General features: G+C 34.3%; 1 protein-coding gene across 5 annotated transcripts in view; it reads left to right on the top strand.

Moving 5' to 3' along the window:
• The window catches only part of NOL4 (nucleolar protein 4), a 438,053-nt gene that overhangs the window by 384,374 nt on the left and 35,209 nt on the right, over nt 1-18,470 (top strand). For 2 of the 5 annotated variants that reach the window (XM_016431542.2, XM_016431541.2), the window contains one exon: nt 2,081-2,134. The exons of the other annotated variants lie outside the window; for them this stretch is intronic. In XM_016431542.2, the coding sequence (XP_016287028.1) occupies nt 2,081-2,134 (54 nt within the window). The remainder of the gene's footprint in view (nt 1-2,080; nt 2,135-18,470) is intronic. 5 annotated transcript variants of the gene reach the window in all.

Below are 18,470 nucleotides of genomic sequence, written 5' to 3'. Positions count from 1 at the left end.
GCTCTTTTTATTTCATGCTACAAGATACAGTGAAAGTGATCTGATTACAAAAGATTTTTACAAAATCTACAAAATTATACAAAAGATACAAAAGATTACACAAATTTGAGTACTAATCTCTGCCACTATCTACTAACCATTATGCTATACAGCCTCTCATGTATCATTAGAAGTATATAGCCAAGAATATAAGAATAAATTGGTATCAGTCAAGACTGAAACCAAATCTAACCCTTCTTCTAGAGATCTGATCAGCTGGGTTACTTTTTTTCAAGTTTTTAGCAAATTTTTACCCTCTTTCTTGATTCCTTTAGCCTTGCTTGATTCACATGGCATAAGGGAGAAAGCCTCTTTCTCAGTGATTTCTTACCCCCAATGTCAATGAAGCCTGAGCTGAACTGAATTGTACTGTCACCTGGGACAAATCCAAGGAAGAAGGGAAGGGAAACTCACTACAGAAGGTGGGACATACTTTTGTTTAGCTTCAGCAAACATACTTTAGTCAGGAGGGGGGAAAAGTATTAGAAATTCCCAAACTAAGGTTACAATAACATTTTAAAGAGAAAATATAAAAATGAAAAAATGCTACGCAATGAGAATCTTGAAACCCTCCAGCTCTGGAAAAACAGTTAAGCAGTTCAGGCTTAGTGCAATAACAAGAAAAGACCTTCATTTTGAAATGAGCTTATTCCTCATTGATCAGCCTTTTACAGAGTCCATTAGCAATATTAGTTCTTATTTATTTTGCTATCTTCTGTGGATATAATATCTTCCTTTTGTGGAGTTTAGGATACTGTACATTTTGTTTTTAAATCTTCACAATCTTTGTGTGCAGCATATATAGTTGTATGCATTCTTCATGTAGTCACACTGGAACAGAGGAGCTAAGTAACTTACCTAAATTTTTATGGCAATGCTGGGAGGAAGCTCGAAAGGAAGTTGAACCTTGCTACTCTTGTTCCAGGGATCAGGCCATGGGAAAATACTCTGATCCCTCCAAGTGCCCAGAATGGATGAGTCAAGGAAAAAAAGAGGTGGCTTCCTAAACTGCCTCCCCCCCCCCCCCCCCCGCTTAATTTAGCAAGATTGGAAAACTTTGTCTAAAAGAGTATGATGATAATAATAATAATAATAGCTAGCATTTATATGGTGTTTTAAGACTTACAAAGACTTTTAAAAATTGTATCTGATTTGATCCTCACAATAACCCTGGAAGGTAAGTGATATTATAATCCCCATTTTACAGAAAACTGAAGCAAACAGGTTTAGAGATAGTTCCCATGGTCACAAAACCAGTAAGTGTCTGAAGTCTGATTTAAATTCAGATCTTCCTAACTCTAGCACCTATGCTGTATCCACTGTACCAACTAGCTGACTCAGAATCAAGATTGTGTTGTTAATTATTAACTATGGGTTGGGGGGGGGGGGCAACTACGTGGTTCAGTGGATTGAGAGCCAGCCCTAGAGATGGAAGGTCCTGGGTTCAAATCTGACCTCAGACACTTCCTAGCTGCAAAACCCTGAAAAAAATCACTTAATACCCATTGTCTAGCCCTTAATGTTTTTCTGCCTTAGAACAAATACACCATATTGATTCTAAGATGGAAGGTAAAGATGTTTTCTTTTTTATTGTTAACTGTAATCTTACAAAGTATACATATTAGGACTAATGTTAGGAATCATGTCATCTTGCACAGATGCTGGTTGGCTGACTGTTCTCCCTCTGGGCATGTGGGTAACTCCCCCAAACAACTGTTAAAAATATTCGATGGCAAATTAAGAGAGAGAAAAAGGAGCCAAAATATCTCAAGGCAAAATGATGGTGATATGGTCATAAGGGTCATTTTTCATATGAGCCTTAGATAAAAGCAAACCAGTTTCCCTGTATGAGACTTGATGTGTCTCATATAATAAATTAGTTGGTCTTTCAGAAGCAATACCAGAGAAAATATCAGTGTCCAGTTTCAGTGTTCTGACTTGTCCATCTGACTCTACCAACTGGTACCATCTTAGAGTCTGAATGTATCATAGCCCTAGCCTTAGGGAGCACTAATCTTTGCTCTTTTCATTTATATCACAGGATAGATCCCTTCACCATTCTTGGTCACAGTGTTCTCCCTCAACAAAGGACAAGGTTAGCAATACTCAGTCTTCTCAGTTAAAAAGAGCAATAATTTTAATAACCTTTAAAATAAATAATGTCATAGGAAAAATAAGGATCACTAATTTTCTTCTATATTAAAATGAAGAAATTTTTATACAACAAATCCTAAAAGATGTAGCTATTTTAATTTCCCAGTAAATGCATTTAAACAGTTATTCATTCAACATGCAATTATTAAATGTCTGTTATGTTTTGTGGCCCTCTTTGGTTCAGCAATACAGGGGGACAAAGTGATGGATGAGGGAATAAAAGCTGCTAAGAATCACATAGTTCTTAACTGTTGAGCTAATGCTAATTTCACTCTTGATATTCATGTTATCTTTAATAATCAACGAGCTGATATACTATCTAGAGAAAATTAATGATATTTCTATTGACATTCTTCCTATAAAAATACAATGAATAATGAGTAAATACAGTGAGTAAAAACATAATTTGTATCCCTGTGGTCTTCAGTTTATGGCCAACATCCAATAAATTGGCAAAAATTTCAAAAAACAAGAACACTCAAGAGTCAATGATGGAGTTATAATGGAAAGAAAGGCACCCTAATACACCTCTGGTGAAACTGGGAATTGATTGAAGCATTGTGCAAAACAATTGGGAATTAAACTAACAAAGTGGCTAAAATATCCATACTCTCTGACCCAGAGATTTCACAGTCTGGAATAGAGCCCCAAAAAGAAAATTATAGGCATACTTTGGAGACATTGCAGGCTCAATTCCAGACCCATGCAATAAAGCAAATATCTCACAAAATAGTGTCACATGAATTTTTTGGTTTCCCAGTGCATATAAGAGTTATGTTTATGCTATATGCTCTTGAATGTGCAATAGTATTATGTCTAATAATAGAAATGGGATAGATTCATTTGATGCAGGGTTACCATAAACCTTCAATTGGTTAAAAAAAAACAATGTGTTATCTGTGAAACACAAAGAAGCAAAGCACAATAAAACAAGATATGCATGTATAAAACAAAGGTCCTACATCCACAAAAATATTTATGGCATCACTGTTAGCTGTAGAAAAAACTGGACAAAATAGAGTAGTGGACCTGTGGTGGAAAGGATCATTGGAAACAAAGCATTAATTCTGTAGAAGTAGGGCTATTGAAAGAGGAGAGAGATAACTTGATAACATTGCTGACAGAAATTGGAAATTCTGGAGATTGGTACAGAGTTCTACTTTGGCCTATTGAGGTCAAAGTAATGATGGTCTATAAAATTGGAGATACTTAGTAGACAACTGAAAACATGAAGCTGGACCTTGGGAGAGAAGAAAGTTTTGTAGATTAAATTGTGATTTAGGCAATTGAACACTGATGACTAGGGCAAATTCTAGAAAATTGAATTTGTATTGGAGAGCTGGAGAATAGCAAGTTTGGGAATAGTCAAATGGAGTTTAAATAATTATCCCAAAGCCAGCACTGGTTTCCTTAATCTAATCTATTAATAAATACATAGTAGCCTCCATGATAAATTTTTATGTCTTTATAATTTTGTAAAGAGTTTGTTTATGTTCATGTTCTAACTATTGATTTCAGTAAAGGTAATGTGCACTGCAATTAAATTAATATGTCAAAACCTGCAATCTGTACCTAACTTTGATAGAGCTCCCTATCAATTTAATTATACTCTGCTGATAGAGATGGACTGAGTATAGATGGGAAAAGTCACTAATGCAATCAAAGGCCATAGAGCCCTCCAAAATGAATTGTAATACCCAATGAAAAGAAATCTATAATTAAAATGTGAATGATGTAGCTGTCGTGGGGTCTAGACCCATATTCACCTTGGGCTTCTTTTATCAACTAGGTGTTTCATATGCTTTTAACTCTTTCCTACTCATTACATTTAGCAGAACTCTCCTGACTTTAACTAAGAAGGAAATGAGGTATAGTGTTACTAAAGAAACTTGTAACAGGAATACTCAATAGTGTTACTGCTGGTTGGTTTCCACATATAAACCAGCGAGGTGATCTAAGGAGCCTTGTATGGGAGCACTGGTGTTGTTAATCTCAGAAAGAATCCCAACTCATAAGATTCCATTCAAAAAGCAAAAGCTTCTTCCTTTTCTGTTTCTGGTTTGTCAATGAAACTTAATTATCTTATCTGAGAACTAATCAACAAGGTCTTCCTAGAAAAAGACTCTTGGAATCAGCAGATGGAACTATCTTCCACCAGCATCCCATACTGGCTACAAATATGGTGAACTAGAAAGAGGTGATTTAGGAGGCAGAAGGCATGAGTTCCATTTGTAACTTGGATATTACCTATGACTGAGGAATCACTCACCTGATCCAACCCTCACTTTCCTCATCTATTTAATGAGAAAGTTAGCATAGATCAGGGATTCATAGCCTGGAATCTGTGGTCTTATTTTTAAATTATGTTGATAACTATTTCAATTCAATTAGTTTCCTTTGTAATCCTGTGCATTTTGTTTTGTGCATTTGAAAACTAAAGGGTCACATAGATTTCATCAGACTGCAGAAGCAATCTTTAAATTAAAACTTTTTGGTTAGATCACCAACGAGGAGTCTTCCAGCTTTAAATCTATTAACCTAAATACAGTGATAAACCCCAAGTCAAGAAGACTGAAAACCAGATACACCATTTACCTCCTTCTAGGAAAGTAATGAAATTAAAATGCAGTGAGAGATGTAGCATTTTTAGATGTGGTGAAAGTGGGGATCTGTTTTGCTGGACTTTGTATGTTATAATGAGATTTTTTAAGATTTTTTTCTTTTTTCTTTTTATTTAAGAGGGAAGTTAGTGGGGGTAGATTATAAATGTATAAAAATAAATGGATTTATTTTTAAAATAAATCTATGATCCTACCAAAAAATACACAGAAAACTCCCAAATAAAGAGGTAGAAAAGCAAAAATTGCTTTTTGGAAGTGTGAAGTAGAAAGGGCTGTCCAGGCTTCAAACACTGTCTCCTGTTGTAGTTGTGATTTGGAATATAGTCAAGTACCTAGAGAAATAGACAGCATAAAGTGACAGGCTACAGGATCCCCCTGCTTTGCATCCTCCAATGTGTTGTCGTCCAACATCAAGTTCAGTGTGGATGCATATCAGCATATCCAACACCACCACCTGGAGGCAAGAGATGTTCACAGACTCAGATAAAAAACCCAACATGGTTTTCAGAGTTTGCTTTGTTAAAGGTCATATTTGAAAACTATTTTTATAGTGTGCTCCGTTCATAAATTGGAAAAGGCAGCATATGATTTAATGTGTAACCAGAGTCCCTGATAAGGAGATATTGACTTTGAAAGGCTCTTAAAGCTGGATTACTGCTGTCACCCCCATTCTCAATAAAGTTGACTGTCATATACTGGTAGCCGGGCAACCTCAGCCATCATGGAGATCCCAAGGTGAAAGTCAGGAAACCTTACTGTCTGTATGTCGTTTGTTTTGTATAGAATTGCCTTCCTACTGATTTGGGATTTTGGACCGTAAAACTAAAAATTGTCACCCAGTGCCCAAAGTTTATGACAGCCTTTGTTACTAGTTTATGGTGCTAGTTTTTTCCTTGCAGTAAAATTGAAGTACAATATCCATAGTCATCTGTTTTTCCTCCTGGGTGAGGGACAGTACAAAAGAGAAAGAAGTAGCATTTAGTGTTTGTGTTTATACCAATGGCCCTCTTTTTCCATTGCTACAAAAGAAAATCTTATAGTCACCGAAAATAAGAAGAGAACTAACTGAATTGTTTTATCATCCAACTTTCTAAAAACCTCAGAAATATTTTCCCAAAAAAATATTCATTGATTTTATCTATACTTAATTCTTTCAGTCCTTCCACCTGATGGTCCAGCCCATCCTCTTCTCTGCTTTCAGGGCAAGAAAAAAGCAAGCTTCAAAGTGTAACATACACCGTAGCCTATATTTCAGGCATCCTTTGAGTTCTCTCATACTTGCTGTCCTTATCATTCACGTTTATGAAACTATAACAGAATTATTCACATATTGATATATTTGTGGCTTTTCTAATGGCCCTGGTTTGATCAATTTGCTGTAATTTTACTGAGAAAAATGAAGCAGGGCTTTGTTTTGGTTTCTCACAACTAGTTACTTACACCCTAATATTTGTATGTAAACCAGTATTTATTCTTTGGGCTACCTTAAGGCATATGCCAACTCCATACACAAATGAGCATCATTTTTGGTTCAAGGTCATTGATTCTGTGTGTGGTTCATAGGGCAGAAGAAAATAATTTTGAAATAATTTACTATTGCTTAAGTAACAAAATTTCCAGCTCTATTGGAATAACGTGGTGTAGTTCATTTCTTATTTGTGAGATGAGTGGTTATATATCTTTTTCTGACTGTACACCACCTCCAGTGTGCTTAATTATAAGCATCTAAGTGGATAAGGAGGAAGAGAAAGCATCAGCAAATACTTCTCCCATGTGCAGAGAGGCACTAAATGAGTCAGGGAGGACTGAGACATATAAACAAAATGGAAAGATACTTTTAAAATCTTGACCAATGCACTGACTACTTCAATGGCAAATGTAATAAACTTAACAACAGCTTCAACATCTCAAGGTTATTTAGGGGGCAGCTAGGTGCCTCAATGGATAAGGCACACATTCTGGTCTATCCGATTCTTTTATAAAGTTCCCACTGGGCTAGGATAGTGGGCCACAATAGTATATTGATATAGAGAGATTTAGAGATGTGATATTCCCAGAATATGTATTTTATGTATACACACAATATAATTATATATATATATATATATATATATATATGTGTGTGTGTGTGTGTGTGTGTGTGTGTGTGTGTGTGTGTGTGTGTATGTATATAGCCAGAATTTGGTAAGGTTTCATACAGGCTTCAGTTATTATTTACATCACAACAATCTAAAAAGTATGGACTTAATTATTCAGTATTAAAATTATATTTACACAGCATTTTTGAATGTGCAATAGTATTATGTTTAATTAATAGAAATGGTACCAATAACTTGTTTGACACAAAGTTGCCACAAACTTCCAATTTGTAAAAAAATGTGATCTCTGTGAAACACTATAAAGCAAAGCACAATAAAATCAAGATATAAATAAAACAAAGATCCCCTCTCCACAAAAATATATAGATATATTAAGGACACATCAAAATATTGAAGTATTCAGGGCTTCCCTAATTGTCTAGGTCTGAGCAATTCATACCTGATTTTCTGGGAATATCATAAGGCACAAGCAGGCTGGACTCCCAGTTCAATTCTATTATAACCACCTACAAAACTTTTACCCAAACTGGAAGAAATAAAGCCCTACTATTTCTCCTTCAAGATCCACAAAGAAGATAGGATTTTGCTCACTCCAGGGTGGAGTTAGAATAGAAACCTGCAATCCTGGAATCTGTCATATTCAGGCGACATTAGCAATAGCTTGGCTCCTCATTTTATTCACTGAACCATGTGACAACACTTGTTTATATCTTGAAACCACTTATGGTCACCAAAGACATTCCCATTGTAAAGGCATCAATTAGCCATGTTCTTCCACCTGTATGAAGAAAAAAGAAAGCAGGAGAGCAAATCCACCCTCAGCTGAGACCTGAACTCTATTTCACATATGATGGGATGGTGTCCAATTTCTGCATCACAGATGAACCCGATTGGTCTAGATAGTAACCAGGGCACTCAGAGAAAGGACCTTCCAACAGGATGGACTTTGGTGGAAGAGGGAGGACTGAGACATATAAATAAGTGGAAAGATACTTTTAAAATCTTGACCAGTGCCTCCCTATTTCAGCACCACATCTAATGAATTTAACAACAGCTTTGACATCTAGACATTAAGAGGCAGTGAGGTGGCTCAGCCAAGTCCAAAGACAGGTTCAAATTTGACCTCAGACACAGTATTATTCTAAGATGGAAGGTAAAGGTTTAAAGAAGAAAAAAAAATTATTTGAAGTCTATTCCCCACAAGAAATTTAAAAAAAGATATGTTTGGTATATTGTGAGTAGAAGTTTATCTTTTGTCATATCTGCAAGATATTCACAAACTTGCAGATGTTGTGGCAATGTTTTGCAACTAATAATGATTAGTTGAAAATATTAATAATAATTTTATTAGACAAATATACATATTTATAAATATGAGGAAAAACAATATTAATAAATTAGTACCCATAAAAGGTAGTAATTACAATTATATCTATCCCTTTACAAAGTGGGGTGCCATGGTATAAATTTTATTATGTTGTAGCTCAGTCTATAGCCATGTTTAGAGTAAATAGGGTATTCCTTATTATAAGTGTCTATAAAAGGCAGTTGTTCTTGATCCCTAATATCAACATTATAAAAGAATCGCACTGTATTAGCATTTTAAAATTGGGAAAATAATCTAAAATAGTTAATAATAATAGTTAATGCACTTTTAATGAATTAATGAGTTAATGAATAATTAATAATAGTTAATGCACAAATATTTTCATTTTTTCAAGATACTACATTGACTTTAGCTTCCTAGAACATGAACTATAGCTATGAAATATATATGCATATATACATACTTGAGACCTTTGCTTCTGGGAAAATACATTATTAGTGGTTATGGCATTCAAAATCTATCACCTTTCCAAGATCATTCAATTATAATCATTTGTCTTGGCAGCCTGAAACCAGAGAACTAGGTTACGTTTTTGTGCCTTTGATTCTTTCCAAGGATATTTTCTATTTCTTTTCTTTCCTAATGTTTGCCATGCAACTAATAATTGAGAATAAATAAAAACATAATTCACATAACGTTTTGTTTTAGAGGGATAAAATATATGATAACTTATTTATACCATTTATCTATGACTGAGGAAAATTTTTTTGCTGAAAAAAATCCTGATTTCTTTTTTGCTTATTTTTTATGTGGAAAAAAATTATCATTAATTTTTCCTAGAAAATATAGGGGGAAATAGGGATAATCCTTAAAACATAAACATATTCTTTTCAGAAACTGTTATTCTGGCTTCCTTGGAGCTCACCCAAACAAATCATCCCGTCCTACCAATAACTGAAACATGAATTCATGCTTTGCTCACCAGTCTATATTTAAAGATTTTCAGCAATGGGGCATCTTATCTCATATGACAATATTAATAATTTATGTCTATATAGGACTTGAAGGTTTGCAAAGTGACTTTCAAATAATCTTATAAGGTAGCTGGTGTTCATTTTATAGATGAAAAAATGGAATCTCAATAAAGATAAATGACTTGTTCATGGTTACACAGCTAAAGTAAAGGTGGGAGTCAAGATTCAAGAATATTTTAATTTACTCAGAGTCCGGTTCTCTTTGCCACTATTTCATGCTTTCTTCTTAACTCTATTCTTTCCAACATTTTTCATAAATAACTTGGATGAAGGCATAAATTTACTAATAAATCTAAGATAGAAAGACTAGATCACTGTTTGGATTGCAAAATTAGATTATACAATTATGTAATTACATGAATTACAAATTTTATCAATAGCCCGGAAAAATGTGCCAAAACTAATAAGAGAAATTTCCATGGAAACAAATGTAAAGGCCTAAATATTTGGGTTTTAAAAAATCAACTGGACAAGGAGGAGATATAACTAAAAAACAGTTCATATAAGATAACCTGAGGAGTTTTAATGGGTCAAAAGTTCATTGTGTATTGATAGTATGTCACAGGAGTCAAAAATATTAACAAAAACATGTTAATAAGCATAATGCCCAGAATCAGAAAAAGCACTAGTTTTACCAAACTTTGTCCTAGTCAGATTACATATGGAATATATTATTATATTCAGTTTGGGGTATTGCTTTAAGGAAATTAATATACATCTAGAAAAAAGGGTTAAGCAGAATGGTGAGCTCACTAGAGACCATGCTATACAAAGATTAGTTGAAAGAACTGAGATCATTTGGCCTAGAAAATAGAAATTTTGGGGGAGGAATAAATGTGGGGGATGAAGATTGCCATATTCAGGTATTTTTTGGGCAATTATATGAAAGATGAATTAAACTGGTTGTGTTTGGTTCAAGAAAATAGAGTTAGGAATAATGGGTAGAAATTTCAGTTAACTGTCAAAAATCAATTATACCTTGGGAGGCAACAATCTTCCTGTCATTAGATATCAGATATCATCTTCAAGTAGAGTTGACAAACCACTCTTCACGATAGGGTTTTTTAAAATTTAATAGAATCATTAAGTTCCCAGGTATCTTTCTCTCTCCCTCCTCTCTCCACACCAGAAGGCATCATTTGACAAAATGTATATATAAACATTGTCTTTCATGTTTCTATTTATTGATTTCTTTTCCTGGAGGTGGACATTCACAAGTTACTCTTCAAGCATTAATTCTGTAGCTGTATATGATATTCTCTTGGTTCTACTCATTTTGCTTCTTATAATTTCTTATAAATCTTTTCATTTTTTAAATTAACCTGCTCATTATGGTACAATAGTATTTCATCAAAATCATATGCCACAACTTGTTCATAATTTTTAAAATTGGATTTCTGGTCAGATGTGACAGATTGGATTAGTTTATGTCTAAGATTAGTTTCTACCCTGAGTCTAAGAGGCTCTGGTAACTATCACAGATTCAGGAAGCTGTATTTTCCTATCTGCTTTTTCCAGAGTGGGTGCAAAGTGGAAGGAAAAGAAAATGAAAAAACCTTAGAATTAGGTTGAGAGAAAGAGAGATGATGGTATAATGGCGAGAAACACAGATACAAAATTGGGATGACCCAGGTTCAAGTCTGGCTCTGACACATGCCTCCTGAGTCACTGTGGCTATTGTCTGAATGGTCCATAAAACTCTTTAAAATGTTATATTACTGATGATCAATATATCTGAATCAGTGGAAAGAGACAAATGATATTTCCTAAACTGATGAAATCACAAGCCTGGACCTTCATCTGTATTCTTTTTTTTTAACCCAGAATTAGGTAAATAGTTAGAACATATAAGTATGGGGGAAAAATTGAGGGTGGTAGAAAGGAGAATAATATTTTTGTTGAAGAATTCATCTTAAAGATACATATATTTTCATCTGTTGATGCTTCATACTTTTTTGGAAGGAAGAAAAAAAGCATTTATTAGTCATTATTTTCAGACACTGGATTAAACACTTTACAAATATTATTGCATTTGATAATCACAATAATCCTGAGATGAATGTTAGGTTTTTTTTTTCTCCATTTTACAGTAGAGGAAACTGAAGCAAATAGAATTCATTTAAGTGACTGGCACACAGACACGTAGTTCATAAATGTCTGTGACTGTATTTGAACTCTTTTCTAGTCTAATGCCAAGCCCAGCGAATTGTCTCACAATGCACTACAAATTTTAGAGATGGAAATCTTTTAGGGCAGCTTATGCTATGAGCCTGTTCACTAATATTAAGTGATTATTAACCATCATAGTTTTTCCAAAACTCATGATTATGATAAAACTATTATTTAAAGTGAAATGGGGTGCTGGAAATACAGTGAGCATTCAATAAAAATGTGTATTCTTTTTAAAAATTAAGATTTCAGGTGAGGTGACCAAAGAAGAGATTGAGTATATGTGTGTAAGAGTGTATCTAATAATTTCTAGAGTTTTTGACTCTTTCTGAGTTTTGATATTGGAGTTAATATGTCTTTGCCCTATTAAAAAAACCAAACAACTGATATAAAAGTTTTGATAAATTGAATTAACTGGGACATACTTTTAATTAATTAGGAGTCACTGTGGACTAAATTTTAGAAACCTAGGTTGAGAATGCTAACCTTTACGTTAGTTTCAGGCCACTTTTATTTCTGAATGCTAAACTAGCATAGCATATACATAAACTTATGTATGAGAGCATGGACACTGATCATTCAGAGTATCTGAAATGGTTCATTAATTTTTATATGAATGAAATTCATTATAAATTATTTTAGTGATATTTTGCTTTTAAAAGTGAAAAATATAATTCACTTTTTCAAAGTATAATTTTCAAAATATAATTTTGGGTATTAAAATTCATGTTGTTAAAGTACCAAAAATATTCTGACTTTCTCATTTAAGATATTTGAAAGCTTTCTGAAAGAATATGGAATTATTAAGGTCTTTAGATTATAAAGTGAATGGATGACCTATTGTGTAAAGTATAGTTCTAGTAAATTTTGAGACTTTAACTCAATACTAGATAACCTCTCTGTCTCTCAAGTTTATATCATACTAAATCTATATAATTTAGATTATCAGCCTTTTGAATTCTGAATTTAACCGAACTATCACTATATTTCAGTTGTTAAAAATATATGAAGAATGATGGCAAAACAAAATAAATAACAGTAGAGGATATTATATAAATTGAATAAGGATGAGAAAATTTCCTTTAAAATGATTGTCTAAAAAGAAAAATTTAATTAGTTCTTCTGGTCTAAAAGTTATTATTATTACAATATTTCTTCAAATATAATGAGAGGAATAATTTTAATTCTGAGAACTAACAGTGAGAATTAGAGTTGAAAAGGTAAGCAATTGGGAACTGGTATACCCAGAGTTCAGACTAGGTTCTTCCATTAACTAGCTGTGTAATCTCATCACCTTACCTCTCCTTGCCTTCATTTCCTCATCCATAAAATGATAATTCTGGATAACATTGGCATTTTGTTTAAGTTCTATAACATATGACACACTTTCTTTTCAATAAATTTTTACTAATTACCTACTATGTGCAGAACATTATCCTAATCATCAGGGTAGGGGAAAATAAAAAAGAAACAATGGCAAAGAAAAAACAGTCCTTGCCATTCGTGGAGCCTACAATCTAGAAGGGGACATGTCATGCCAAAGTATAAAGAGGTCTACACTTTGAAAAAACCTAGATTGAAATCCTAATTCATTTTTATCATTTATCAGCTGGACAATCAACTTAACCTCTCTTGGCCTCAGTTTCCCCAACTATTAGATGGAGTTAAAACTTGAACTACCGGTCTCACAGAGTTAATGTGAAGGAATCAGTTTGTAAATTATAAAGTTGTGATTGCTGGGAGAATTTTATATATGTGCAAATAATTATAACACAAAATATCATGTGATAATGATATGTGGGCCATTTAAACAAAGAAAGAGATATTTCTTCTCTGGGAATATTAGGGAAGAAGAGTGACTAATAAGCTAAGATCTCAAAGTACCATTTAGAAATAGTATAAGGAGGTGTGGAAGATGGGCAAGATAGCTAAAGGGAATAATACTGAACAAAGGCATAGAGCCAAAAAAGTGTAAAGTACACAGGAGAGCTGTCTGGCTTAAGGCTAGAAAGGTTAGGTTGATGCCAGTTTAAAGAGGGCCAAAAAATAACTGTGGGTAGCTAGAAGGTGCAATGGATAAACCAATGGGCCTGGGGACAAGAAGATCTGAGTTCAACTGTGATATCAGACACCTATTAGCTGTGTGACTCTGGGCAAATCATTTAACCCTATTTACCTCAGTTTCCTCATCTATAAAATGAGTTGTAGAAAAAAATTCAAATCACTGCAGTATCTTTGTCAAGTAAACCTCAAATAGGGTAACAAAGAGTTGGATAAGACTGAAACAATTGAACAACAATAACAACAAAAAATAATAGTTCATTTATACAATAAAAACATTTTTCCACATATTCAGTACTTTTTCTGCCATGCATAATTTTTTCCTTAATTTCCAGATTTGCCTTTTAGAGTGCCAGAGCCATGAAAGGCTGACATCTACAAATATTTCCTGTAGCCAACCCCTGGGGAATAAAATGCATTTGTACTTACTGTGAAAAACTGCACTCAGTGTGGTCATAATTGTTATATTTCTTTTTTGGTTTTTATATCTTCTGTCCTGCTGAGCAAAATGCTTTACTGCTGACCCTTTGGGAGTTGAATGCATTCCTACTTATTCTCTGCTCTAGTGGCTTTATTCTTTTGGGTTGTTGTCTAAACTCAGAATTTATGTAGGTTTAGGATTTGTTTCCTACACGCTGGTATCCAAATGGAAGAGTGTAGCAGGAAGTTGAAATTAAACATCTGTAGCTCAGAAAAAAAGCCTAATACTAGAAAGGTAGCCTTGGAGTCATCTGCACTGAGATTCTCCTGGAAGTGTGACTCATAGTCATATAAACCACTTCTTGGTAATGGCTACTTTTTGTTATGATAAAATAGCTCCTGAAGCTTAGAGTGCATGAGGATTGTAATCAGCCTGGAAAATTAGATGGAAAAATGATGATGTGGGGCTTTAAATGTCAAACAGATGAATTTATATTCTTTCTTTGAGGAAATAATGAGCCACTACAGCTTCTTAAACAGTGGAGTGACCTGAGCAGATCTGTGCTTGAAGGAGAGGGACTGGATACAGAAAGAACAATTGGGAGAATACTGGGATAGTCCAAGAGATGGAGATGATGAGAGCCTGAAGTAGGATAGCAGTAAAGTGAGGCAGGGTGTGGGGGGTGGGGAGAAGGCAAGATAAATGTTGTGAAAATAGATTCAACAAGACTTGGTATATGATTGGGAAAGAGGAAGAGAGAAGAAATGAAAAGCCAAAGATGATTCCTAGGTTTTGAGCCTGGGTAATTAGAATGATGGCACCTTCACAAGAAACAGGGAAATTATGAGGAGGGAGGGAATTCTGGTGCTAATGAAATGATGAGTTCTGCTTTAGACACATTGAACTTGAGATACCTTTTGGATATCCAGTTGGAAATGTCCCACAAAAAGTTGAAGATGTGGGACTGAGTGCAGGAGAAAGATGAGACCTGGATGTGCAGATTACATAGAGAAAATTGTTAAATGATGAGAAAAGACAGAAAGGGAAGGGGAAGAGGTAGAGGGTCCAATAAACCTCAAAGACTGTGTCTCAATTTATGGAGGAGTGCAATCTGTTTCATGGAGGAAGTACCTATGATGAAGAAAGCATAGATTCCTGAAGTAAAATAACTTGAAATTACATTAAATCAAAAAGTATTCACATGTATCTATTGAATATCATCTCTATGCTCAGCATTGTGCATCATGAAAAGACCAGTAGCCAGGTAATAGGAAGAGAGGTAAGGCTTTTACCAAAGAACATTAGAAAGAATACATTCAACTCCAAGAGACATCAACAAAGCAATTCCATACATGGGTTGAAAACTAAGGCCAGGATCATAATGGTGGGACTGGTCAGAGACCATAGATTATTCATTGTAGAAAGTGGCCAATACTCAACAGTTAAAGGATAAGAAAATTGCCTTCAGCGAAAGAAGGTCATTTGTAAATAAAAGAATAGTTTCTCTATTATTTTGATGAACACTGGCTCTGTGAATTGGCCAATCAGTTATCATGCTAAAGTGGAATGTATTAATACTTTTGAACTATAATTAAAACCCAAGGTAAAAAAATTAAAACTGGATAGTATTTTGTTAAACTTAGGAGATACATTTCCTGGATTGAAAATAATATGTTCCAATGTGAGTTTAATATTCATAATTTCTGAATCATATTTTTGAACTTCAGTGAACATTTAGAAACAACTCTTTTAATTAGATGAGCAAGCTATCCTCCAAAGTTGTTTTAGCATATGCAGAGTTTCATTTTCTTATCTGACTTTTTTTCTAGGGAAAAGATTTACCTAGAAACCTTATGATAAAATACTAATAACCTGTTATACAGAAATCAATATGAAGAGCTATCAGACACAATATGGAATTATATTTACCTTTATATTTTATACCTGGTAATTTTTAGATGAAACTTGTCCCTGCCTTATGGCGATAATATTCTACTCATATTGTTGCTTTGGATCAATTTTTGTTTTAAGACCAGTCAAATTTTCCATTAATATTGCTGTATAAAAATGACAATAATTCTCTTGGTTCTGATTCCCCTTGACCTATTTGTAGCCTCTGACAATATTGATCAAATCTTTCTTCATGCAAATTTCCCCCTTCTATCTTTTTTTGTATGCTGTCCTATCCAGGCTCTCTATTCTCTGACCATTTCTTTGTCTATTTGTGACCTCTGAGCATGGATATTTTTCACAATTCAATCCTTGTGCCTCTTACCTTTCTCTTTCTATACTCTCCGCTTAAGAAACCATATCTACTCGAGATTTCAAGTGTCACTTCCATACAGATAACTCCAAATCCCAATCTCTAGCTTCACACCAGTTCCTGAGATTAAGACTCTCACCTCCAAATTCCTGCTGTAAAATTTCCAGCTTTGGTGATGCTATCTCAAATGTAGCCTAAAGAAAACTAAACTCACCACATTTCCCCAAGAATTGCTTCTCCTTAGGTTCCCTATTTTTTAAAGTTTTGCCACAATTCTCCTAATTGACAATGCTTAAAACTTTGGCACATTTCCTTTCTTTCATCTCGCCATAGTCAATTGATAACCAGGTCTTGTTTCTCCTTTTACAAGTTTCTGCACAGAACATCAATAAGTCAATGTTCAACAAGTAATTATTATGTACTCACTAGGTGTCAGAAACTGTGCTTAGTGCTGAGGTCACAATTATAGGGAATGAAACAATCCCTACCTCCAACAAATTGACATTTTAATAGGGGACACAAGTACATATAAAAATAGATGCAGATGATTTGAATATGTTAACAAACTAACTCCACGGTGACACAGATAGGAATTGATATGTTTCTCAAAACATCTATAATGAGACCCCAAACTCTGTCCCCTCCCAAGCCCTGTTCCATTTCCTAAGGGTCCATTTGCCAAATGCTCTCTACTCTAATCTATGCTACATGAGTGATACTATCAGCCTTTCCCCTCTCCCCATCCTCTTCCTCAAAGTGCCTGCTTTCTGCATCCCATGCTTACTATACTCCTCATCTCTGAGCTGTCTGCCTCTGAATCCCTTTCACCATGTCTCCCAACTTTATTATAGCATGAGCAAGTTGTAGTTCACCCCACTGCCAAAAAAATTACATATTCAGCTGAACACACTGTTATAACCTATCAGACTATTTACTATCTGGTGGGGAGTGGGGTGAAAAAAGGGAGAAAATCTGAATCCTAAAATATCAGAAAATAATTATCAAAAATTTCTTCTTCACGTAACTAAAAATGTATAAATAAATAAAAAAATATATAGTATTAGTATGCATTGAATGTTTGGCAGAGTATACAAAGTAGTTCAGGACCAAATATTATGGGGAGAAGAATGCTAGCAGTTGGGGAAATCAGAAAAAAAAAAAGATTCACGTAGAAGATATTGCCTGCTCTGTGTCTTAAGGGAAAGGAGAAAATCTATGAGGAAGCAATAAGAAGGAAGGATGTTCCAGACCTGGGGGGAAAAATGTGGAGAACCCTGAGTGAGGAAGAAAGAATAGACCGGTTTAGCTGGCTAACAGAGTGTGGAAGAAGTCCTATCTAATGAAACCAGAAATACTGATTGGGGCCAGAGTTTTATAGGACTTTAAAAGTTAACTAGAAGAACTTATATTTTATCCTGGAGGCAACAGCCAGCATTGAAACTGGTTGAGTATCACTTCAGGTTTACATTGACCTTTTGATTGGTCCCATTGCTTCTGTGTCTGGCATAAAGATAAGGAAGGAGATGGAATGTCTTGAGCAAGGGAAAGGAGACCATCATCCCAGATCGTAGAATAAGTGGAGAGGAGTAAGGTGTAAGAAGTCTAGAAAGATAGAAGGGAAACATGTTATAAAGGGCTTTAAAAGCTGAACTTCTCAAGAGCAGTCATTGCATATCTTTGATTGGATTTCATGTATTGTTAAACATGAGGACACTTATCTCATTGACTATAGACTATATGAGGGCAGAAATGCTGTTCTATTTCTTTGTACCCCATCTAGTACTTCCTCCCTAGTACTAACACTTACCCAGATTACCTCTTTTCCTAACACCAGCCTAGAAAAAAACAGTTTTTACTCAGTAAACTCTACTGTCAAATTACTCTCAATTACTATGATTGCTATCAATTTCTATCAATTACTTACTATCAAAGTGCTTTTGACCTGATTATTTTTCTTTTGATCTCATGGTAGAGCATTGGTACGAACAGATTTTAATCAATCAATATCTTGCTTTTTGACATTAGCATAGTCTAAATCTCCTATGATACTACTCTTTGGGGATGGCAGTTATTTCATTGTTGTTTCACCTAGGCACACTCCAGGCACTTAAAACATGTTCAGTGAATTGTAGACATGAATTGGAATTCTGGGATCATGTGCATTGGGATGTATTCAGGATATATATATATACATATATATATACTTTTATGCATGTGAAATATATGAAAATAAATAAATATATATTTCTTTTCATGGTACTTTCCTCTAAATCTCATCACTA

The sequence above is a fragment of the Monodelphis domestica genome, chromosome 3 (assembly GCF_027887165.1).
Source record: "Monodelphis domestica isolate mMonDom1 chromosome 3, mMonDom1.pri, whole genome shotgun sequence".
NCBI lineage: Eukaryota > Metazoa > Chordata > Mammalia > Didelphimorphia > Didelphidae > Monodelphis > Monodelphis domestica.
The sequence above is the reverse complement of the archived record's forward strand: the minus strand, read 5'-3'. Positions and strand labels throughout refer to the sequence as shown.